Source organism: Branchiostoma belcheri, unplaced genomic scaffold, assembly GCF_001625305.1.
Source record: "Branchiostoma belcheri isolate BF01 breed outbred unplaced genomic scaffold, Haploidv18h27 scaffold32, whole genome shotgun sequence".
NCBI classification, from domain to species: Eukaryota; Metazoa; Chordata; class Leptocardii; order Amphioxiformes; family Branchiostomatidae; genus Branchiostoma; species Branchiostoma belcheri.
The window spans coordinates 454894-480441 of record NW_017803932.1 but is presented as its reverse complement, the minus strand read 5'-3'; the positions used below and the strand labels follow the sequence as shown (position 1 = coordinate 480441).

The 25548-nt window shown below is 38.3% G+C and overlaps 3 protein-coding genes across 3 annotated transcripts in view; 2 read left to right on the top strand and 1 right to left on the bottom strand.

Moving 5' to 3' along the window:
• LOC109474946 (ribosomal protein S6 kinase alpha-5-like) overlaps nucleotides 1–20428 on the top strand; it is a 23380-nt gene extending 2952 nt beyond the window's left edge. Inside the window, exons 2-14 of the mRNA XM_019775444.1 lie at nucleotides 2742–2813; nucleotides 8857–9075; nucleotides 9532–9647; nucleotides 10008–10115; nucleotides 10340–10423; nucleotides 11296–11399; nucleotides 12669–12819; nucleotides 13293–13454; nucleotides 14223–14354; nucleotides 15087–15482; nucleotides 15873–16061; nucleotides 16566–16725; nucleotides 17049–20428. Coding sequence (XP_019631003.1) covers nucleotides 2742–2813; nucleotides 8857–9075; nucleotides 9532–9647; nucleotides 10008–10115; nucleotides 10340–10423; nucleotides 11296–11399; nucleotides 12669–12819; nucleotides 13293–13454; nucleotides 14223–14354; nucleotides 15087–15482; nucleotides 15873–16061; nucleotides 16566–16725; nucleotides 17049–17794 — 2639 coding nt within the window. The 3' untranslated portion in view covers nucleotides 17795–20428. The remainder of the gene's footprint in view (nucleotides 1–2741; nucleotides 2814–8856; nucleotides 9076–9531; nucleotides 9648–10007; nucleotides 10116–10339; nucleotides 10424–11295; nucleotides 11400–12668; nucleotides 12820–13292; nucleotides 13455–14222; nucleotides 14355–15086; nucleotides 15483–15872; nucleotides 16062–16565; nucleotides 16726–17048) is intronic.
• A 1008-nt stretch (nucleotides 20429–21436) lies between these two features.
• Nucleotides 21437–23404, bottom strand: LOC109474940 (prolyl-tRNA synthetase associated domain-containing protein 1-like). Its single transcript, XM_019775437.1, has 3 exons — nucleotides 23284–23404; nucleotides 22741–22866; nucleotides 21437–22392 (listed from the first exon to the last, which is right to left on the bottom strand). Exons 1-3 carry the CDS (start codon nucleotides 23371–23373, stop codon nucleotides 22081–22083), a joined length of 528 nt encoding a protein of 175 aa, XP_019630996.1. The 5' UTR covers nucleotides 23374–23404; the 3' UTR covers nucleotides 21437–22080.
• Nucleotides 23405–23509: 105 nt separating this feature from the next.
• Nucleotides 23510–25548, top strand: part of LOC109474777 (translation initiation factor IF-2, mitochondrial-like) — a 10651-nt gene continuing 8612 nt past the window's right edge. Inside the window, exons 1-3 of the mRNA XM_019775139.1 lie at nucleotides 23510–23709; nucleotides 24088–24403; nucleotides 24617–24734. Coding sequence (XP_019630698.1) covers nucleotides 24137–24403; nucleotides 24617–24734 — 385 coding nt within the window. The 5' untranslated portion in view covers nucleotides 23510–23709; nucleotides 24088–24136. The remainder of the gene's footprint in view (nucleotides 23710–24087; nucleotides 24404–24616; nucleotides 24735–25548) is intronic.

Below are 25548 nucleotides of genomic sequence, written 5' to 3'. Positions count from 1 at the left end.
AATGCCAATGAATGGTCAGTCCACTCCAACAGGTGGTTTTACCAGCAAGTGGAACAGCAGTGCCCAACAAGTGTCCCTCACTACATGAGAGATTGCTGTTCTGGTAAGGACCATGTGGGGGTGGGCCAGAACCAATTACCTACGCCCACCTCTGTTATAAAGAGTCCATTTTGCAGAAATTAGTAACTGTTGTTTTGATGGGCCAAAATAGGTCAAAGTCTTATATGATGTCCTTTTCACTTTGTAAAGTGATCAGTCGGTTGTAAATTTTTGTATGCTATAGAGGAAAACCAAAATATTCAACTCCGTATCATGTTCTTCAGATGTAATATCTATATCAATCCATCCTTATTAGTTATACAATGTACTTATACTTGATTGTAAAAGCCTTTGGTTATATAAGGGTGTGTAATTTTTAGAGAATATGTCATTGACAGTTATTTAACACCACAATTTTTTTCACACAGCAGTACTGATTTAGGGCATTATGCAAACTAGCTTTATTATTGATGGAACAGAAAACAGATTGCCGTGCTTAATAATGATGTGTAGGTGTCTACATCTGATAACGTTGTTTTCCTTTCAGTGTAGGTCACCTACATTAACGTAATCATTGTCCTTTCCAGTCCGATAGGTAGATATGATTATACCCATCTCAAAAATGATTTGAATCTTGCAAGTTGGCTATATTTGTCCAACGATTTACATATGCAGACTCAGCAGATTACACATACATGTACATATGTACATTGCACTTCAGACCTGTCATGTCATTCCAATGGAATTGCAGTAATAACTGTAAATTTTGACATTTTCTTTTTCGGTAACGTAAGTATCCAGCCCAAATTCATGACACCCTGAATGTATTACTGTACTGCACTGTAGCTGGTACTAGTGGCAGCACTGGAGGGAAAAAGCATCATGTTATATTATGCTTATAAGTTATAGCTCTGCAATGCTATATATAGACCACTTTTATACCCAACTTCAATATAGTGTCCAATTCAGCATGATAATGATTGAATTGAGCTGCAAGTCAAGTTGTACTTCATTCACCTTATTCATTTATACAGCTACTGTAATTTTTGTGACTTGAAGATATTTTAGCTTTACATGCGCACAGTTAATGTCTGTCAGACACGACCTATTCTTGGCCTATGGTGAGCCGTATTTAGGACGAGTAGCACGCAGGGCTTCGCGTGCCGGTTTGCGTAGGCGTAACCATGTTGGTACAGAAAAAGCTTGCCTGCTGTATTTGTAAGCAGGCTATTAAGTTCTCAGATAGTGCTCGCCGCGGTATACAATGTACGTGGGTGGGAAGAGCAGCTATATGTGTACAATGTCATTAGAATGCATACAAGTGCAAGTAACTCACTTTTCCCCTTAGACGGTACAATTACATGTAGGTACAGGTCTTAAAACTTGCAAACGCAAAGGTAATATCAACTTAGCTACTTGTAGGCATGCAAAGGACTATGGAAAAATTGTCAGTATGATATACTTTAATTACTCTCAGCTTAGGCTACGGCTCATCTTTAATATGATTACGAGTAAAATTTCAAAAGAAGTTCTTACGTTCAAAGTTTTTTACCCATGTTGCCCAATAAAAATTTGTCGATATAACGACAAAGTGAGCAACTGTCTTACTGCAATTAAAGCTATTCCAAGGCCATTTGAAGTTGTGGAGATTTCGATTTTTTTTTTGTTTGGATTTGGAAGAAGAAGACACCGACCTAAAAGAATTTGTGTTTACGTGACTGTGAAGGTGAACATACAGCTGTGACACAGTGAACCTTAGCACAACCTTAACAATGTGCTACATGTATGAGCGCATCATACAAATATGTGGGGATCAATGACCTCCAGGTGTAGAGATGCAGAGATAACTATAACATTAAGAGCATGTGTACATGTATTTGTGCACGTTTTATAGTAATACCTTGGAGGGCTCAAAATAGTTTCCTCTCCACTTGCTTTTGTACTTTTGACATGTTTACCTGCGCTAGACTTGGGAAAGTTAAAAGGTAGCATACACTGCTGGAAAAGCATCTAATGTGTATATAGAACTTAGAAGGATCACACTGATGAAACAGTTATTTCACGTATCACAGTAATGTTCTGTTATACCCCCAAAAAAGAAGAATATATTACTATTTATCACTTTGAATGACAGTAGAATGTACAGCTCATCACATCCACAGACTTGTTTGCCATGTATCTAAATATATAACATATAAAATATAGGTATGTTATTCAATCAAATGACACATTATACTACCTCCCAGTGTAGCCATAACAAAATAAAATCAATACAGACAATGTAATATTTAGGTAATTTCCTACCTTCTTCTCTCATTGTGATTGTTGTAATTAGCAATTTTGACTCTGTCTCTGAGTTTCTAGAAAAGCTAATAAACAGATTGATAGAGTGTCTGGAGCTTAGTGCCAGTCCTGTCAACATTAGTTTGTGTTTTGAGGTCTCAGGCAGTAATTTATGATATTGATTTTTATATGATGACTCGTCTTTGATGTGTTGTATTGTGGGCATTCTTCAGTTGTTTTGACTAAATCATGGACACAAAAAGTACCCTGTATACAAGGTACCGGGTATGTATACAGGTATATGTATACATATATATATATTATATAACTGTTATGTATGTATGTAATATATATATAAATAAATGGGCTATATTAATGTGAATATCATGCATAAAATTCCACAATGTTTGTTATTTCAGCTAACTTGACAGGCCATCCAGAGAAGGTTGGGAGAGAAAGCTTTGAGCTGCTCAAGGTTCTGGGAACTGGAGGTAAGATGAATCATTTATCATCACCATCAAGTCTAATTATTACATGCAAAATTCACAATGTCGTTAATTTGTGTGCGGAATAGTAAGCTATTAATAGTGAATGCTTGTAATAAGCTATGTGTATATACTGTATGATGAAGACCATCATGCTTAACTGTTTTGCATTTGTGGTCAGGTGTCTTTCTAATCTAGTAACAATATCTTGATTTGGGAACAGAATACCATGCAACTAATTACCTACAAATAATAATATTTAAAAAACAGTGACTAATCTAGTAGCAAGATCTATAAAACATTTTTTGTAAGTATACAAATAAATGAAATGTATGTGTAGAAAACAATTTTAATCGAAAGTTTAATGTCCGATGCACACAGTTACTTGTTACATTTTACTTACCTTGCGCCCTCCTCTTAATGAGATAAAGGGCTGGCCTAGGTGTACTTCAACGAGTCATCTTGTATATACATGTATATTGAAATAAAGATGATTTTAACCCCCATTTGGGAACAGAATACCATGCAACTAAGGCCCGATTTAGACTAGAAACGCTTAAGGGGTTTTGGCCAGGGAAACGTTTCGAAACGGTTAACCGTTCCCGGTCTAAAGAGGAAAAAACGGTTTGTTATGGGTTTTCGCGGACCGTTTCCGAAAACCACCTCCATCGTGGTTTTCGACCGTTTCAGAACCCTTCAGCGGGGGGCCCGAAACGCTTTTTGCTAGGTCTAAAGTCAAAGGGTTTCTTAAAACGGTAAACCAGGTCACGTGTCATATGCTAATCACATGCTAATAAGCCCGCGCACGTCCATTTTCTGGTAGATTCGCGCCATATTCGATTGTGTCCATTTTCGTCATTTTATATCATGTATTTCTCGAATTTTCGTCATCCTTTATGTCTGGGGGGATGGCAGAAGGCCAGGGGAGGGTCTAGACCCAAGAAGAGATCCGCTGCTTGATCAGCTTGTGGGCCGATCAAACTATACAATCCCGCTTGGAGACCTCGCGTAATAGGGAGGGCATACAGATGCTTGTGGACGGGCTGGCGGCTGAGGAGTATTTACGCACCCCAAAGCAGGTTCGGGCGAAGTTCAAGGCCCTGAAACACAAGTATCATAAGGCCAATGAGGCAAACCGTAGAAGCGGCTTGGGGAGGTCATCATAGGTCACTGTGGGTCAGAAACATCCTGCGCCACGGGTGGCCCGAAACGCTTCCGCCTCTGTGTCTAAAGACGAACCGTTTTCTGTGGCGAAACGTTTCGTACCGTTTCGAAACGGTATACCGTTTCTAGTCTAAATCGGGCCTAATTAACTACAAATGATAATATTTAAAAACTTTTTTGACTCTGAAGAAAGGCTAAAGAAGCAACTATTATTAAATAATATAATGTCATGGACAACATTTCTTTGAACACATTAGCTTAAGCTGACACATTATTAACCCAAGCTCGGCTCTTTCCAATTTACATGCAAATTTTGCAATATATCTCCTGTTCTCCATTGGAAGCACAGGGTTGATAGAACACTGTAAAAAATGCTAACCTGCTTTACTCTGAAAGGAGTGTTCTATCTTCCCGTGGATCTATTCATGACCAAGTGAAATGTATGAGCCAATCAGCCACAGTCAGGTTAAGAGGAATGCATGGCGACATCCGCTCTTACATCTTTCCTTATAACACGATCAGCTTCCACCCTGACACTTTCCCTAGATGATGTGATGAAAAGAACATAATATTCATAAGGAAGCCGTTATTCCAAATTTCGTGGTCATCAGATTTGGCATCTGAAATTTGTTACTATGCATGGTTCATTCGTAGAATTATGAAATGCTCTGGATTGAAGACTCTTTTATGTAGAATTCAGAAAAAGAAAAAAAAAACTGATGTTTTGTGTCTCAAGCTATCTGAGACTTGAAGTGATATCAGTGCTTTATAATGTAATATGTACATAAATGTATAGTTGCCTCAGGTGTTTCACTTCTTAAAAGCACTTGAAGATTTCTTTTAAGAGTGTAAGGACATACGTAAAGTACAGTGCACATTTACAGTGCACCTGATAATTTATATGCAGCCACCAAACATTTGAATATGGATCAGAAAACCATCAGAAAACACAATATAGCAACATAGAACCACATCTCCAGGCTATAATACTTGCAGAAAAAAAAGGGTTTTGAAAAGGTCATCTTCAAGTAATTGCTAAAAGTATTGTCCTCCAGCTCTGTCTGTTTTTGTGGAGAGACTACTCACTGGTCCTACTGTATAACACTCATACATGTATACATGATTGTATGCATTATCCCAGATAGGCTGTTGTAACAAAATCATATGGATTAGCATCAGTCCCAACATGTATATGCTCACGGTACTACATGATTTGCATCAGATCTTTTGCTGGAAGGAAAGATGGGGTGGGATTACTTCCCTTTGATTTGTTTCAGTATGGTAAAGATACCAGCCCTACATTGTAGCCCATCGTGGGTCCCGTGACAGGCCAAAAGGGGAATTCCGCAAAAAGATTGTTCAAACACTCCAGATAGAGGTAGAGGATGGATAGAATGGTCTGTTCCTAAGTACCCACTATGCCTAAGTGTAGGATTTGTTCAGTCAATGTTCGGAACATTGTGTCACACGTATATGTTATAAAATGATGTACTAGAGTTGGTAAGTTAGGGATTTATATATTGCATTTGTATTTCTATGGTGGAATGTAATTTCAGCAGGATTGTGTACATGTATGTGTGCCCCTTTTCTTTATCAATATTACTAGAATATCAAGATAATTATTGTATGAATGAAAAATCTGAAGCAATAGCCGTTTGATTTCTCGGTTATTGATTCACCTGCTTGTTGAAAAAAATGCTCACAAGTATATATCCACCACTCTGTTCACATGCCAGTCCCAAATGAAACTTGGTAACGATTTAGCATCAGCTCTCATAATTCTGCCAGGTATGCCAAGACTGCCACTGTGAATCTAAAGCGGCATCAGCAGTTCTTGAAATATGCGTGTAGGGAATGACATAAGGTGTTTAGATGTTGCATTAGGTAAGCCGTTCGGACGTTCGAACGGCGACGTTAGCGTCCGTTCGACGTCCGAACGGCTACGTTAGGATCCGTACGTATACGTTAAGATCGACGACGTTCGATCACGTTCTTAGAATAAACCAGAGTTTTTGAGTTGAAGTCTTTGTGTACGGACGTCTTTTTTGTGTGCTCTGTGTCCTCTTCTTTTCTTGTCTCCTACTTTACTCTACACCGTGTACTCGGAGGCGGAAATCCCACGACGATCAACAACGAACCCCCCTTACATGCGCACTTGAGATATCCAGATGTTCAAGACATTCTTGAAAAGGCTTTGATAACAATGTTTCTTTAATGTGGTGGCAGTATAATGAGAGTTGACGTTACGGGTATATCAAACAGCTCCATCCCGTGGGATTGAACTTGGAGAATGTCATCGCAGTCAAACAAAGTCATGTCATTGCCTATTCCAGCAGCAAAGGTTTGTACTAGAGACATCAAACATGGCTTTTCAGTAAAATATGGCTGACGCGGAGGTCTGTCAGGACAGGTGGTCATGCATGGGGGGGGGGGCTTTATTAGAAATTGATGTTTGACTTCACATCTTTATTGCTTTGAGACTTCTTTGAAGGCCACTGTGACATCAAATCCCCAACTTTCTTTAGATGTACATATTATATGGGAGAGTGTAAGGTTGAATACATGTAAGATTACAAAATCCCTCCATAACTACTTGTACCTGGCAATCAATGGAAACAAAGATTTTTACCCCCAAAACACTGATTTTGTGTATCTTTTTTGGATGCTGTTGCACAGTGCAAGAAAATACATTTCCTAACTGCTAATTCTAGGACATTGTGTTTTAACTCCTGCAATCTTTGATGCACAAACCTTCCCAAAGACTAGTACTGTTTCCATAATTTATATCAAAAAGTCAGGCTGAATTCCCATTCCAGTACCTAGCTACAAATCCAGTCCATTAAACCCTACCACATTCAGTGATGGAGTCCACCTTACCATGTTCCTACCTTTTCTGTACCTCTGTATGACATCAGATACCTGACTGCATCTGTCAGTGTCTGATTGAGCCACACCCACTACAAGGGTAGCATTAGCTGTGATTGGCAGCCACCAAGGTGTCTTTTGCAATCATTGCAGCTTTGGTAGTATTGTGATGTTGTGTATGATTTAAGAGACAAAATTTGAGTCTGATAAAACTTGGGATTGGAAGTTGTTATCTAGTGTAGATTCTGAAAATAAAACAACAGTCTGAGATTGCTTTTCTGTAACTGTAACTCACTTATTGTCGCTGTCTGTTTTTCTCAAGTTCACAGTTGAAAAAAATTCTTCAACACAGTGAAATAATGTATTGGAAACTCATATTTGTGGTGTCCTGATTTATCAGTGGAGAGGTTACTATACAAACTGCAAAAATAAAATGACCGCAAACAGATTTGACCATATTCTGCCTGTGGGTATACTTTGCCTAATGATTTTCTCCATACAGATGGAGTGTGTTAAGTGGTGGCTCGTCAATTATTCAGTGGGTATCAGATTTTACAGGGTACTCCCAGTATGTACATGTTAAGTACTTTGATCAATTAGAACTGTCACTAGATAGGATCTCCACAAAGTCCAAGGGAAAGGTAGAATGCTGTTTTGAGATTACAACTAGCTTTTTTTTTTTCAAAATCTCAAGATACTTATTACTAGGAAAACATTAAATGTTGAATATTTTATTTTCGGTGTTTTGTATCCATCGGGTAATACGTAAAACAAAATTATGGCCCTAGATAAATGCATACTAAACCTATTGTGCAACTGTCAGCTTCAAATTTGAAATGCTTCTGTATGATTCTAAAGAAAGAATTGGGGCTATTGTATGTAAATAGATATAACAGACTATTCATATTTTGTTTAGTTCCATCAAACACTTGAATAGAATAACCTTGGTTTAAGGACAGTCATTTTTACCTTTAGTACTGTATGGTTGGATGAACTACAATAACTTCTATTACTTATGCATGAGGCTGAATAGATCTTTATTCCAATTTACAGCTCCAACTTGAAGGTCCTTGTTCAATCTCTGCTTGGCAAAATTGCTTCAGGCCTCATTGAGTAATGCTATGTTACATGTCTGGTTTTGTCTCATAACCCTAGTGGTGCTGTACTTTACATTTCTCCTAATAACTTTATCAGCTACTGTGAATTCATTTGTTCTTGTGTTCTAAGGCTTAATTTTGCAATAGGAAAATGAAGTTTTCACAGTGTTTTAAAAACCATTTTAAAAGTTTACAGTTGAAACAATACAGTAACTGTATTACAGTTAATGTAATACACTACAAATGCACATTGTGATTGTCATAATTTTGCAGTCAAGTGATCACACAAAAAAAAACCAGAAAAATAAAACCACTGCTGACATTTCAACTCAAATACATGTACAGTATGTTCCAGAAAACTACATTGTATCGGGAGCATTCCTTTCCAGGTATGGTGTCTTACTAGCTCAAGGAAAGAAAGATTGCCTGTCACAGTTTCTAGGAGACTTTGAATCCAATAAGATTTAGTGAGTCCAGAAGACACATGGTGCACATAAAGTATGTAGTGTATCAGCCCATCTCTTTCAGCAGGCAAGCAATATTTCATTACATTTGCTGCACCACATTTCCATATCTATTCAACTGTAAACTTGCAAATGTACACCAAGTGTGCATTTGGGATCATGATATTATGAGCAGCCAAAAAAAAATTATAAACATAAATTCTATAGAATTCAAGATTTGAAGATTTCAGGTGCTTCCATGTATTCAATGGAAGGGAATGATGTATCCAACAGCAACTAAGCTGTATATTTATTGTTTGGTGGATTTAATAAATTAGGGACTGTAACATACATGATAACAGTGCCGGAAGGCATCAACCAAAATGGAATTTATTCTGTGGTTATAGGAAATGGCCGGTCCTTTTGAAGCCATGTACACCTCTGGGCGGGTCATTAATTGAATGTTTGTTGTCTGTACAGCCTATGGAAAAGTCTTCCTGGTCAGGAAGATCAGCGGCCACCATGCCGGCAAACTGTTTGCGATGAAGGTGTTGAAGAAGGCCACCATCGTGCAGAAGTCCAAGACGGCAGAACACACCCGTACGGAGAGACAGGTGTTGGAGGCTGTCAGACAGTGTCCCTTCCTGGTCAAACTACACTACGCCTTCCAGACTGACGCTAAGCTTCACCTGGTCATGGGTAGGTAGTATGTATAAACTGAGGATATGCAGTGTAGAGAATACACCACAGTGTTGCATGGTCAGACCTCCCAAAGTCACTGTTATATTGGAAACACTTCTCAGTAAATTTGTCAGAAAAGCAATTTATGTTTAGTAAATAACAATTGAAATTGAATGTATCAATTATAGTTCAGCTGCACTTTTATTGCATTTGTCAGGAAAGCATTTCATATTCTGTATCAGCAAATATAACATACATTGTTTTGTAGTATTATTCTTGAATGTTCTACTGTAACTACAATGTAGTTCCATTTTAGAAAGATGACAAGGACATACAAACTACATTGTATATTGTACAAAATGTCACAGTAACTCAAATGTCTTGGCCTGTCATCAGACAGCAAACACTGTAGTTTCTTATGTCAGGTTAGGATTTATGGTTTGTTCCAATGTTGTTTAACCTATTTTACCCCAGACTACATCAGTGGGGGAGAACTCTTCACACACCTGTATCAGCGGGAGTATTTCACAGAAGCTGAGGTCAGGGTGTATGCTGGAGAGGTGGTCCTGGCACTGGAGCATCTACATAAGGTACAAACCTTACATGTACACACATGGCTGACTTTTAGCTTTTGACAAAACTTAGTCATTTTTGAGCTGGTAGTATTATACCAGGTCGTAACAAATTTTCAAAATTAAGGTCTATCATTAACTTGCTCGATTTGATAGTTTTTTGTAATATGCATGTGAATGGCCAGAAACACTGGTCCATAGTACTGAACATTAGGCAAGTTCAGTTGACGTTTACTCTTTGAAAGGGACAGTTACTATGGTCACTGTGATAACCTACCATATATATATAAATATGGATGTATGATACTAGAAGATTGAATGCTAGCATGTCTTAAGTATTGTACAGCGAGCTCTGTTAGAACCCAGGTTTTGTTTCAGCTGGGCATCATCTATAGAGACATCAAACTGGAGAATATCCTGTTGGACAAGGAGGGCCATGTGGTACTGACTGACTTTGGACTCAGCAAGGAGTTCTTACCTGGCACAGTAAGTCCATCACTGTGATGAGAGCTCAGAAAGCACATTCAGAATTAAGATCACAATCATTGAGAATGGATGTTACCTGTGCATTCATCCCATTTAACTGCCAACTCACCCAAAGAAGAACAATACAACTTTCTTTACCAATCTTTACAATCATGTAAATGGGCCAACTGGAAACATGCAAGCTAGACTAAGATATAATCCATGTTGTACCTGTTTGTCTGTAGGAGGGTCGGGCTTACTCTTTCTGTGGGACCATAGAGTACATGGCACCTGAGGTTGTGAAGGGAGGCCACGAGGGACACAACAAGGTACACTTGTTATGTTTATATGAATTACATATATTAAGTTGACAATCGCTGACAATGAATGGAGACCTCCATTGGACACTGTTTTATACACCATACTCATCATAAGAAGCTGCTTACACCTATTGCCATGGAAAATACTACATGTAGCCATGCATGTAGGTCATACGTGTGATCTTTCTGTTTTAGCTTACAAGCTTATGATTTGCATTGGTGATGATGATTGTAGTTTGTACCTGTATATAGGCCATCAGTCCATTTATAGATCAATGTACAGGTCATTTAAAAGTCAGTTCTTGTACAGGAGATAATCAAAGGGTATGTCAGGGAAAATGAAATATCAAAATATGGATTGGGTTACAATGTACATTTATTTGCAATGTGTAACTTATTTTTAAGACCCCACTGTGTATTTTAAAATCTGTATGACTGAGTGTCATCTGTACATTATGATTTTTCATATGAATGATATGTATTATGCATGTATGTATACTAGTGTATAAAACGTATTACATGTATATGTATAGTTCTAACACATCCATAAATATTTAAGGACACATCACAAGAAACACAACCTAAAAATACATTAATATCTAAATACTAAAATTATAGTGTAGTTTCTGCTTGTGAACCAGTTTATTTGTAACTAATATGTTTTTACCATTTATTTTTACAAAGATATACAGTACTTTGATGTAGCGTTGTAGACAATTGGTACATGATTAAACTAGACTGTTAATTCTATGGAATGAAACACCCTCTAAAAATAGTCTGATCTAGACTTCATCCCATATGCATTTGTTAGTCATCACTATACACATTGTGTACCTCAAAACAGTCTTTTACAAACTGTGTATTTTGCACCTATGTTGCAGGCTGTTGACTGGTGGAGTTTGGGGGTTCTCATTTATGAACTCCTGACTGGAGCCTCACCTTTCACTGTGGAAGGAGAGAAAAATTCACAATCAGAAATTTCCAAGTGAGTACATTGTATGTTTTGATTTGTTATGATTGGAGTTGACGATATACTAATAGGGTTTGTTTCTCTCTTAATTGTTTTTTTTCAGTACACTAGAATACAATCTAATGAAAGTTTTGATACTAGATATATAATGTACGTTTAGAAAGGACAGCAAATCCTTTAAAGTCATATCTGTAGTATTTTTAATATTGACATGACATGCATTGTTCAAAAGTTGAATCTCAAGAATCAAATGAATACTAGATAGATTCTTGTATGGGTGTTCATATGGTATTTTATTGGCATTTGGTGCAACCATGAATGTCCTACTGCACACAGTATATTGAATTTTTATGTAGCTATCACTGTCATGTTTTATAGGCAGCCAATACCAGGTGCCTGGCTCAGCTTTGTGTTATGCACAGTCTGCATTTCAATCAATACTGTAACAATACATGTAGGTCAGAACCACTGTGGGTACAATGAGAACAACTTTATTTAGTGGCTTTTTTTGCAATCTATTCTCCAATGAATTTTGGACTATTTGAACATATCAAGGTACTTTTATTTTTTCTTGTTTTTCCTTTCTTACAAATTGCATTATGCACGATGTACAAGAGTGTACGTATTTTGTTGTATGTAATGAGGTCCTCTGAGAGCTTTAATGGCCAATTTATACATCTCCATGTACTACATGCTAGCAAGCAAATTATGTAATGTTCTCGTGTGACGTCAATGAGAATGTTTCAGTCTATCACAAACAAGTCTAACAATCTCTTCAGAGAATATTTGCTGCATCTTTTTCAAAATGCAATGATGCCAGAAAGGCCTTACAAGTGAAAAGATGTGTGTTTAATGAAGAAAGCCCTGTGTGTAGACATTCTCAGTAAAACTCTTAATGTTGTCATTTTGATCAACAATATTTGAATTTACTTCACAATTAAGATAAATGTGTAGATCAACAAACACACAAGAAAAATCCAACTTTTGCTTTTTATGGTCTATCATTTTGTGGTAGAAATTTCCACAACAATATACTGTAAGTCACTAATAGACAATGCAAATGGATAAATACGGATATTACTTATGATGTTCATTGCTTTTCGTCTTCATTTTGAGTGATTGATGTCACTCGAATCGTGTGTGACGTCCAGAAGTAGTCTCTGTTTTAATTTATCCAGTAGAAGAATTCGATTTATCTCTGAATACTAGTATCATGTACTAGCTGGATGTCTAACCTTCACCAACAGAATTATAATCTAACTGTGCGGTTGTGTGATTTTGCAGGAGAATACTGAAGACTAACCCCCCACTGTCCAGAAGTTTCTCCACGGAGGTGAAGGACCTCCTGATGAAGCTGCTGATGAAGGATCCACAGAGCAGATTAGGGTCAGGCTCACGGGGGGCCGAGGAGGTCAAGGAACACCCCTTCTTCAAGGTAAGGACAAACAATGCAGGAAATAAATTAAAACTGTTGTCGTGGCAATTAATTAATGTTATTGTATGTAGGGTTTATACAAAATAAGTTATGTACGGAATTGCAGTTTCTTTCAGTACAGCCATGAAAACCCAATACTTCATGACACAATGTTGTTTTTATGGTAAAATGTTGAACTTTATTTGCACACGACTAAGAGAGATAAAATTTTCAACAACAACTACTGTCGCCCAATCACTTCCGAATATAAACTCCAGAGAGTTACGGATATAGACATGTGACTTTATTCGCAACATTTTACTATGATTACTACCAACACAGATGAACTTTCATGATAAGTTGTTTTTATTATTGTTATTAGGGTGGCATTTGTAAAACCTGCCAGATCTACCAAGGATAATAGTAGACTAAGTATATCTCCGATAATAGGTGACTTTTTTGTGTGCTTATTTTCACCACTAACCACGTTGCAGGGTATAAGCTGGGAAGACTTGTCGGCCAAACGTGTGCCGGCACCCTTCACCCCCATCATCACTAACGAGATGGACACCAGTAACTTTTCAGAGGAGTTCACAGACATGACTCCCACAGACTCCCCCGCAGCTGTGCCAAAAACAGCAGACAGAATCTTCAAGGTATGCTGGAAAATCCTCCTTTTCCTTACTTTGATTCAGATTCAGATTTTTATTTCCAATAGTGTTTGGTTTTTTTTTGTACACTTTGTATATATTTATATTGTAATTATACGACTGATTGTAACTGAACTGAAGAATTTGCGAAGACCCCTGACCTACCTCCCCTTGACCTCTTGAAAAACGGCTCAGGCCGAAGAGTTGTACTGATACACAATTGTACTGTACATTTTCAAGGTGAAATAAAGGTTTAAAAAAAAAAAATGACAAGTACATGAATAAATCAATATGACCTGAAATGCATCATTGATCACAAAGCAACCGTAAGTGTTAAAAAAATTGTATGAACATCATAATAGATTATAAAATAGAATCCACACAGTCAGAATAATCACTTATAAATCAATAATTAATAATACACGTAATTAGTAATGATAACTATGGAACAATCTTTGTTTTCATGAGGGTGATTTTGGTCTGATACATTTTTAGTATGAAAAGATATTAGAACAATACATTTTTTTGCAAAATGATGAGCCTGAAATTATGCGAAGATGTGGAGGGAAGTGTCCTTCATTTCAATATTTGCTTGCAAATGTTGGCTTTCTAGTGGGTTTATATGCTGATTTGTAGCTTTAACTGTAAATTGTGAAATGAATATACATGAATGACAGCTGCAGTATGCTAGAAATAAATGAATATAAACTTAAGATAACTCAAAATGCAAACTTATGACATGACATATCATTCATACACCGTTCCCCCCACCAGGGCTATTCCTATGTTGCGCCGTCCATTCTCTTTGGACCCAACGCCATCACTGTTAACGACATCTTAAGGCCTCCGCCAAACCCAGACAAACCTGGCACGTCATCTGTCAGGATGGCGGCAACACATCTTAAGGTAAGATCATCCTTTTATCATGCATTCTAAAGATAGCAGGTTTTAGTTTGGAAGAAATGGTTGAATGTAGTGTCTACGCTCCAATTATATGCTTTTATGAAATTCATGAGCATGAATAAATGAAACATCTTGTCAGACAATTGTGTATTGTAAGAAACATGACATAAATTGTCTCCTATATTGTATTAATTATGACTTTCACATAAGTAATGCATGTAAGCTGCATCATAAAGATTCAGTGCGCAGGGTGCATATAGACAGATAAGAAATGTTCTGTCTGCTGGCAATTTAGGTACCAAAGCTCATTGGTATGGAGGAAGTCATCTTTCTGCCAAGTCAGTGACTTGGTATAAGCTTTCTGAGAATTCTGTCTGTCAGTGGAATACAGTGAATAATTCTGAGTCAGGGGTTACTCATACTGTTCTTGTGAATCATTTCCGATTGCTGTGAATCATGAACTCTCACCACAAACTCATCACACTGGGAACATGTGCTTTGTCTTACAACTGTATAGTTTCAACCACAAATGACTTCTACTGCAAAATTAAATAATTTACTGTAACAGTATTTTCTTACTAACTAAAAGATAACGCCATCAGCCTCAGACTGAGACACTGATCCATGAAGCATGTCATTGACACTTTCTCATTAGCTAGTGGTGCAAAGCGGCTTTGCCATGGTTCACATATTGCCTAACTAAAAAACATACATTTATGTATTTTAATTTCCTAGGATTCTCCATTCTTCTTGAACTATGAGATGGATCTCCAAGAAGGGCTACTGGGGGACGGATCCTTCTCCGTGTGCCGTCGCTGTCGGTCCAAGAAGACGGGGGAGGACTACGCAGTGAAAATCGTGAGCCGGCGTGCGGTGGGTGTGGCGCGAGAGATCCAGTGCCTGCAGCAGTGCCAGGGTCACCCCAACATTGTGAAACTTGTGGACGTTTTTCACGACCAGGTTCATTCCTACATCGTGTTGGAACTGTTGAAGGGCGGAGAACTGTTGGACAGAATACGGAAGAAACAGCAGTTCACGGAGGTAGAGGCCAGTCTCATCATGAAGAGGCTGGTGTCAGCCGTCAACTACATGCACCAGAGAGGAGTCGTGCACAGGGACTTAAAACCAGAGGTAAATATGGTTTTGTTGTGTTGTACTTGGCCTTTTCCTCATAACTATTTGTTCATCTGTAGTTGGGCTGCCTCTGATGCATGACAGTTGGATTCTGTCACTTCTAATTTGATTTTGTCCCTTACAGGTAATGGATATTTTACAGGAGCCAAAGACTCAAAGGAGCACTTCTATTATTATCATTTATTAGATTTGTGAAAAGAGATTTACTTAAAATTATACAGTATTTAATTTGCTGCACCAATTTTTACAGATACGAAACATTTCAATGAGTTCAAAAGTTACCATAGGAATGCTTAGGAAGGAATCAAAGTTGTGTTCAGATTGCTTTTCCGTTTTATCAATAACTTTGTATGGTGACTGCAAATTTTGTCCTTTTGTTCTCTTTAGAACCTTCTATTTGCCAGTGAATCGGACGATGCAGAGTTGAAGATCGTGGACTTTGGTTTTGCCAAGCTGAAGCCTGAGAACCAGCCGCTGACCACGCCCTGCTTCACCCTGCACTACGCTGCGCCCGAGGTACTGAAGGATGATGGGTATGACGAGTCATGTGACCTATGGAGTCTTGGGGTCATCTTGGTAGGTCACTCCTTTAAGTTGCTGTTTATTTTGCTTAGAGGTGCAAAATTCAGCTAATCCATGTATTTTGAATTTGTTTAGAAATGGAAAATGTAGCTATTAGAATTGATAATGATATTAAATGTTGCAGCTTTCTGGCAACATTAACACTCATTTTACTAAAGCCTAGTAAATGTATCTCAGTGTGAACCACATCAAAATTCAAAATAAACGGAAAGTGTTATTACTACCAACCATTGTTTACATACATAAAGGTGACTGTGTACTTGATGTACCATACCTACAGTAATAAGAGTAGTACATGTGCCATTACCAAATCCATCTTAGTAGCCAAAAACCAATTGCTAATACCTACAGGAGACAATCAGGATACTGAAAACAGGATTCATGGTAGTAACAGTAATTTCCCAGGTGTCCAATTTGCGTTGTTATTAGAGTACACGTGGTATGTTCCATCACCTTGCCTGTGAACGTTGTGAAATGTCTGTGATGTTGATTGCACAGTACACAATGCTGTCTGGGAAGGTACCATTCCAGCCGTCTGCAGGGAGGGGCGGGGAGAACCACGCCGCAGACATCATGAAGAGAATCAAGAGTGGAGACTTCTCCCTGAGTGGGGAGGAGTGGGACCAGGTCTCCCAGCCAGCCAAGTGTCTTATCCAAGGTACTGTGTTCTTTGTGATTCAACACACTTATCCAAAGGAGTAGTGGTGACCTGGTCCAGCGGTTTTAGAAGTTTGTCATTGAAAGATGATTATTGAGTTCTTGACTCTTAAGAAAAGCTATCACTGCAACTGACAGTTTAAGCATTTTAAAAAGGTATGATTCTGTTCATGATCTGCTGTTACTTTTGGAAAATATGTCTAGGTAGTCAGTACTTTCCTCTCTCTTCTACAGAAATGGTGCATGTGTGGTAACCTACATGTACCAGAGGTCTGTCTGTCTTAGTTCTGTTCCATACCAGCTGACATGTGTTGACTTTTCCAGGCCTTCTCACAGTGGACCCCTCCAGGAGATTCACCATGACGGCGCTGCGGAACCATGACTGGCTGCAGGGCAACAAGAGCCACTCGTCCACCCCGCTCATGACACCGGACGTGCTGGAGTACAGCAGCGGGAAGATGTCCAAGGCCGTCAAACACACCTGGGACGCCTTCTTCATGGTCGCACGGGAGGGCTTCCAGCTGCAGGACGTGGACAACGCGCCGCTCGCCAAGCGGAGGAAGATGAAGAAGACAAGCTCCACGGAGACGCGCAGCAGCTCCAGCGAGAGCAGCCACTCCCCGCAGGGCCCCACGCCGCCCACCGTGTTCATCAACCCGCTCATCCCCACAACAAGCAGCAGTGTGCCCAGTCAACAAGTAACAATGCTTCCTGCAATACGGCCGGCAGCAAATACAAACTCTCACAGTAAACCCGAACCCGCACCACTTCTGAACAGTCTCATGTCGTCCACTGTACCTGCGTTACATCCCAGCATGCTGGTTTCCTCCGTCTTACCCCCAGGTCAGCATGCTGCACACGTGGAACCAGTACAACCCACGTCGACGGGATTCACCGTGGTCGGCAGCGATCCCTTTCAGACTAAGAAGCAACAGGTTGCCCCCCTCCCACACATAAATCAAGGTCACTTCCAGAGTAGCGCTCAAGAAACCTCCCCACACAGGAGTCAAGTCTCACAGGCCACCCTCAACAAGGGGTTGAATCCACCAGAGGCAAAGAGGACTACGTGACAAAAACATTGTTGACAAACTTGTGAACTCAGTTTTGCCTTCCCACGCTGCAAGGCACACAGGAAGCAAAATGTGAATTGATTTCTCAAGGACGGGAGGTCCATTTTCCAACAATTTCTAATAATTGTTTATTAAATCTCAGAAATGATTTTAGGATACAGAACTTGATATATACAGTTACTAAACCTAAAAAATTAAATGGTTTTTGTCTAGTTTATGTCTAGTTTATGCAAGTACTTGAATGTTGCTTTATTTCTTTGCTGCATTTTTAGACAAGGATAGCTTCTCACATGTACAGTAGTATCCCAGTTGGTTGGAGAATTCTTTTGATAATCATTTTCATAGCATCCAAAACACAGTTTTAGACTTTGTGACACATGGCTTGAAGTTAATTTTTTGGGAATAGGTACACTTGCACACTTAGCCTATAGTATTTAGTTGCACAGAGAAGATTTTGAGTGTGCATCATGTAATACAACAAAGGATTTTAGATTTTGTATTTTTTCTGACACTTGAATGTCAAAAACATGCTGTGTACTAAATGTGTACAGTACTTAAGTTTACACCTTTACATAATGTGACCTACACGTATATCAAGGTGCACCAGTGCATCCACAATCAAAAATTACATGTAGGTGCACAGTTCCAATTTCGGTTGCACAAAAGTGCATTATGCACCCAGTATGCCAAGCCCTGATAGTGATTAGGAAAGATGGATATTGAATGAGATACATTTAAGTAGAAACCTTTGTACACACAACAAAAATAGGTCATTTAGAAAGGTTTTGCAGCAAGTTTCTTTCTGATACACTATGCAGATTGAACTTTTTATTTCTCGTGATTTTGTACCCACACTTTTATTTACAACAATTAATGTTAGCTCCATTTTTTTGCTTAACCAAACTTTTACCTTGTACTTAATTTTTCATTGATAATTAAAAACATTGTACTTTTTATTCATGTTAGATATACCACATGATTGGTTCCATTGTAAAAGTGATTGGTTCAAAGCAATAACTGTCAGGACAATTTAAACCTGAGTATGGACGATTGATGATATCCTTAGAGATATTGTGATTTTTGAAACAATAATATTACGTTTTATTGATATGGAAAGAGATATCAGAAATTTCATTAAGATGATGTTAATATATAGATTTATTATCATGCATCATGCTTTTTAGACATAGTGTATATACATATTATATATATATATATATATATCGAAATGATTTGTTTGTAGATGTACATGTAATAACCATGGCATTTTTATACAGGGTGTTACTTCACAGGTTTAAAGTAATTCACCACAATAGTATTAAACAAGTCAAACTCATGGCCTTAATATATGAAACTGTAGTGGTGGATTGTGGCCATAGCTTTGTTGTACTAGGTCCTAGTAATACTAGTGTTTACAAAAATAAAGTGGTATGTAATGCTTCATTGGTGCTGCATTGATGCTGTACTGGTTTGACATTAATGCTAGCTCAGTCCAGCTCCTTTGGCAATTCAGCATTACTGATAATACTGCCCCAATCCATTAATCAATTGTTTTTCAAGATTGCAGCAAAGTATATTTCATTTGGATCAAGGTTTAGCTCACTTGATAGTTTAGGGAATGGTAACATGGACAATTACAGTGAAGTTAAGATGGCAGTTGGCACCAATGCTTGACTAAAGCAGGCAATCAAAACTTTATGAAATAATAGGGCAGTGTTACACAAGTTTGCTACCAATACTATTATACCACAACTGTCAACAAACCATCATAAAGTTACTACATACTTTTTAGTTTAAGTGGCGTAGTTACACACAAAAAAATTGAATACTCAAGCTGCTAGGCTACTTCATTTTTAGACTAATAAAGCTCTAAAAGGAAGTGTGTTTTGAGGTATGTATATTCTTCCTTTTACTATGAGTAGTAATTTCATATTTGTATCTGAAGCTGTCATTTTTTTTCTTGAAGTTGTAACAAAACTGTAATGATGGGCTGTAGAAGTACCAAAGAGTGAGATGCATATATACAATGTGCGCTAGGCCAACCCTTTGAGACCAAAATTCCTGGGCCGAAAAACGTTTCCCGTCTAATGTACATGTAACCTTTTGGCCACAAATTTTGTATTCCTTACATCGTATATTTGAAAAGAATGAAATTAAATTTATTTTTAAAAAATCAAAGCTATGATTTAGTTACTCCATTAAAAAGAGTGACAAATTTAAAGATTTATTCCTAGAAGTCACATTAGTCTCCCATATTCGTCCATTTTATCAGATTATTCAAACTCCCATGCCTTTCAAAGAAATTGTTTCAGAATTGCTCTTCCCTATCAGCTTTTGTAATGGAATGGCCCAGAGATCACTGAAGCAATAGTATTTGTTGCACATCAGAGGTTTGTCATTATCCTATATATAGGGCTTGATTGTAATTATGTAAATACCTCTATTATGTATTGTGAATAATTGAAACAAAACATAGATCTGGTTCTGAAGTTGATTCAGGAGCCATGTGGATGGTATGTACGTGGACATGTCAAGAAGGAACACTTTGATGCCATGTTCTTGTTTATTCTTCCTGCATCTAAGGAATGTATATTTGTACCTTGCATCTCTACATATTATACTTCTTTCACATGATATGAAGTTGTATGGTTTGTGCTTATTGAGTATGGAAAAGCAATATATTAAGGTGTATGTAACATTTGTGGAAATGAGAACCTGAGAATCTAATCTGACATTGAAGCTGCACTTCACATTTATTCTGCTAGATGGAGTAACTGACTGCCTCCTCTCTTGGCCGCCCATTGATAGCCTGTGGTTCTGCAATTCGTGATTAGACCGAGCATAGTGACTGACTCAATATACCGATTCGAAAACACTGAAAATTGCTGGAAAAGTGACTTCCAAAAATTGCTGGAAAAAGGATGGTGTTCAGCACCAGAGACAGATAGATGTGTGTTGTGGATGGCATTCAGTACCAAGGGTAGGTGTGTTTGTAGATGGTGTTCAGCACCAAGGACAGGTATTTGTGGATGGTGTTCATTACCAGGAACAGGTGTGTGGACGGTGTTCAGTACCAGGAACAAGTGTGTGGATGGTGTTCAGTACCAAGGACAGGTGTGTGTGTCTGTGGATGGTGTTCAGTACCAAGGACAGGTGTGTGCCTGGGTGGTTTTCAGGAACAGTGTGTGGATGGTGTTCAGTACCAAGGACAGGTGTGTGTGTCTGTGGATGGTGTTCAGTACCAAGGACAGGTGTGTGCCTGGGTGGTTTTTCAGGAACTGTGTGGACGGTGTTCAGTACCAGGAACAAGTGTGTGGATGGTGTTCAGTACCAAGGACAGGTGTGTGTGTCTGTGGATGGTGTTCAGTACCAAGGACAGGTGTGTGTGTGTGTGGATGGTGTTCAGTACCAAGGACAGGTGTGTGTATGTCTGGGTGGTTTTCAGTACCAGGGACAGGTGTGTGTTTGTGCATGGTGTTCAGTACCAAGGACAGGTATGTGTGTTTATGGATTGTGTTCAATACAAAGGACAGCTTTGTGTTCAGGGATGTGTGTGAATGGTTGTCCAGAGATGAGGCGTTAATTCGACCTACACCAAATCAAACACATAGGGAAAAAAAAGATCACAAACTACTTCTGAAAAATTTAATTCCCAAAACTGTAGAAACAAAATTGACTTTAGCCAGTTAGTTAGTAATTACAAGACATGGAGACCAACAAATGATACATGTACTATGATGTCACTTAAAAACCTGATTACCTACTTGACAACTTTGGAAGTTACGAACTTCCAACCTTTCAAAAAGTCATGATTGTTCCCTTAATGCCAATCCTGGATAACGCAAAGCTAAATGCGCATCTTACCATCTGCATTCCTATATATGACATAAAATCTGGATTTTTCACTCTTAATCACACCCCTAAAACTACCTACCATATGGCTTATTAATGAATTATTAGCACACTCTAAATGTTTTGCCTAACTACACTTACAATTGCGCTAAAGGCTATCAGATGAGGTGAATCACTACATCTTTATCTAAAATGAATCACATTCTGAGACATTTTTAGCTAATATATAAAATTTACCTAATGGTCCATGATACTGGGAGCAAAACTTCTGCCTGACTGTTTTTACACAGTCTATTGTGTATTCCCTGAAAATGTGTGAACCAAAGTACAGAATTTCCCTTCCGCTCTTCCATGATGATATTCCAAATCAGCATTATTCTTTTAATCTGATAACTGAAAAATCAAACTGGTGTGGCTTTACATTCAGGTAATAATTATACTAGTGGCTCAAACTGTATTAGTGTTGGTTCATGTCCTGTTGCCTTGACAAACTTGAGAAAGTCTTGTACAGACATCCCCATAGAAGCAGCATTGGTCATCGGGTGGCAGAAGATCTTTTCATGACCGCCCTCCGCGATGTCGGCGTCCAGTAGGAACTTGATCTCTCCCTTTTTGTCGTTGAAGAGCGCGAGGGGCGTCACGCAGCCTTGGCCGACGCCCAGTTTCTCCAACATGATGGACTCGTCTGCAAAGCGAACGCCACCGGATCCAGCACCGACTTGTTTGGCCAACCATCCTAGGTTTACCTGCAGATGGAACAGGAATGTGTAGGTTAGACAATGTAAAAATCTTATCCTGAATCGTTACATCTTATCCTCATCTTTCAAATACACTGTTTTACTTATACACACTTTTAACTCCAAAGACATTGAAGAAAAGCTGAACTATTACAAAAGATACAACTACTTCAGTATGAATCTATTCAATTGTCTTCCTAAATATAGAATGAGCTAATTGTGCAAACATGTCTGTACAGCAAAATATTGTAACAATTATCATTAAAATGTCCCAGAATACTGATATTTACCCATACAATGACTGAGCCTACACTGAGTAAATGATGTTATCTACATTGTAATACCTAAAATACTGACCTGTCTATTGTGAAGTATAGTCAAAACCCAAAGGTTCTTTTTCTTCTTGTCCCTGAGGAACAGGTTCTTGGAGTGTGCACCTGGTGCATGTGACACATACTTCATCATCTCCTCCACTGTGAACACCTGCATGGAAAAATGTGCAAACGAGTGTGCACCTGGTAACGTTACATGTGATTCACATTTTATTATCTATTCTACTCACTGTGAAAAATATCACCTACGTATAAGTACTGGAAACACCTGGAAATTGTAAACAACACAAAGATTATGTTTCTGAAATGTGTGCATGTAAAAACATAGCATAAAGAGCTTACGAACTCTTTTCAGTTAGACATGTTGCATAGTTAGAAAAGCCTCAGGCATGCTAACTGACCTATATTTTTCCCATCTGAGTAAACAATAAATTAGCTCCAGATGACATGACACACCCCTCCCGCCCAGCTGTCGTGTCCATTTATCAATCTTTCCCGCCGAAATTTCGGCATTCCAGCTACAAAAATCACTCCCTTCTCCTCTCTCTTCCATAAAAATCGTCCTGACCTCTGGATGCTCGATAGTTTCCGTCTGAATGCCGAGTTTTTCCAGCTCGGCTTGCAGCTCGGCTCTCCCTCCCAACTCTCCGCCTGCCATCTTGGGTACCTCTGACCTTTCAACCTCTTAGGCTGTCTAATCTGAACAAAATAACGCCTAAAATATTGTTCACCAACAATTTCTCTTACAAATTACAAAAATACAAACTCTTGAATATGAAAACATTGTGTATGAATTGCTTGATTTATTTCGTTTGGATATATTTGTGATTTTTATGTGATGGCGTTTCACGGTGTGCGGTTTTTGAAAAGGCAATGATTTAAGTAGAATAGACGCCTAATAATAAGTTTGACCTCCCATCTGCTGAGGACATGTGGGCAACAGAAACTCCTGATGGAAACTTCAGAGGTTTCAATGTTTTCACGAACATTAAAGGTAAGAAACGATCTTGTTCGTCAATATTTGGGCTGTCAAGTGTCATTTGATTGCTAAGAAAGGAAAGACTCGTTTACCTGGTGTATGTTGTTGTATTATCGTTGATTTGTTTTGAAGGTATGCTTTAGATTACTACTAAATTACACAGTCAAGTTCATACAATGTACATATGTCGTCTTATCGAATATTACTTTCATGGTGTCAGTTGCTTTTAAGCGTATCTATAACAAAGTCAAACTGCAGTATTTTTCTGATAAACAATAATAAACTATAAACATCAAAAATGTTTTCATGAATAGTAGCATGCTAGACTTCTATTGACAGCTGTTTAAAACTTTACTACAGTATCATGAGTATGTCATTTATTTTCTGCCACAGTGAAAAATTGACGAAATCACAGAAAAAAAGCACCAGAAAGACCAACAAGATGTCGGCATTCCGTTCAACCCTAGCGCTGAGGACAGCTGGCCTATGTCTCAGACAACAACCTGCCACAAGAACTTTATCTACATGTTTCCTAGGATTTCCACATGTGAAGAAATTAGAAGATTCCATGGAAAAATCTGGTGCCATCTTAAGGAGAACACCTTGTAGTTGTAGCTCATCGCTTAGACTACTTGGCTATGGATACTCACTTGGGTCTTACAGAAGTCATTTTCCAAGAATACACTGTGCAAGGGGATATGCTAAAAAGGTGGGAAACATGTGTACTGTTTTTTGTTGTGGATATTTGTTGTTGTTTTACTATAGGTATGCCCCAGAGAGGGTTTTGATCCAGTATCTATAAGACTAAGACTAAGACTATGCATATAATTGATATCAAGCAAGTTACACAATATACAATTAAGCAATTTTTCAATATTTTCATTTCACCTAATTATACAATGTATTACCCATCATCCCCCAGGCTAGGGCTGAACGTGTTCCGGTTCGCTCAGCTGATAAGAAGGTTCGTAAGCAGCAGGTGCCGACCAGAAGTCACATGACTGTCAGGGAGCTGGCACGGGCCATGGGGAAAACTGAAGGTCAGGTCTCACATTAGAATGTAAAAAACTGGTTTGTTTAAATCTGTTTAAATCATTCTTTATTTATGCAAGCTGCTTTTCATTGAGGTCATGAGGGAAGACATAAGGGTCAGACAAAATATATCAACAAGATAAAGTCTTCTCTTTTTAACAAAAGAGCCAGTAAATGTCATTGACAAGATTGTGACTAAATCGACATGCAGCACTACATTGTAACTGTGGCAAGGATGATGATGATGATGTATAACTTTCTTATATCTTACAACACCATATCTCTTTTCAATGTACATTTTGTATCTTGGTTCATTAGGAATTAACATATCTTTTGTCCCACCTTTATATCAGATCACATCTATGAGTGTCTGTTGGACAGAGATGACATAAATGACCTGCAGTCTAGAACAGGTGAGCATAGTATTATTACATTCTACTTATAACCCACCTGACGTCTGCCACAAACATTACAAATTTGCCTGTATTACCAATGCTTCCTTAGCATAGAGGAAGTTAAATACTGTTTTACGTATTTTAGGTTGTACTCAGCAATGATTTAGTGATATGATACTCCTTTGTCATTTTGCAGTTTTCGTAACATGTGCATGTGGAGTGAGAAAATAAGTTTGTACACTTTGATATTTTTGCTGTTTTTTTTACCACAAAATTTAAAGATACTGCAAACTCTTGGTTTTCCCTGTGAATGTGCCACAAATATAAGTAATTTAATCTACAGTCTTCAAACATAAAATTTTTTCCGTTACGTATAGTTCTTGATGCAGCAACCATCAGGCAGGTTGTGAAGATGTCAGGGATGGTG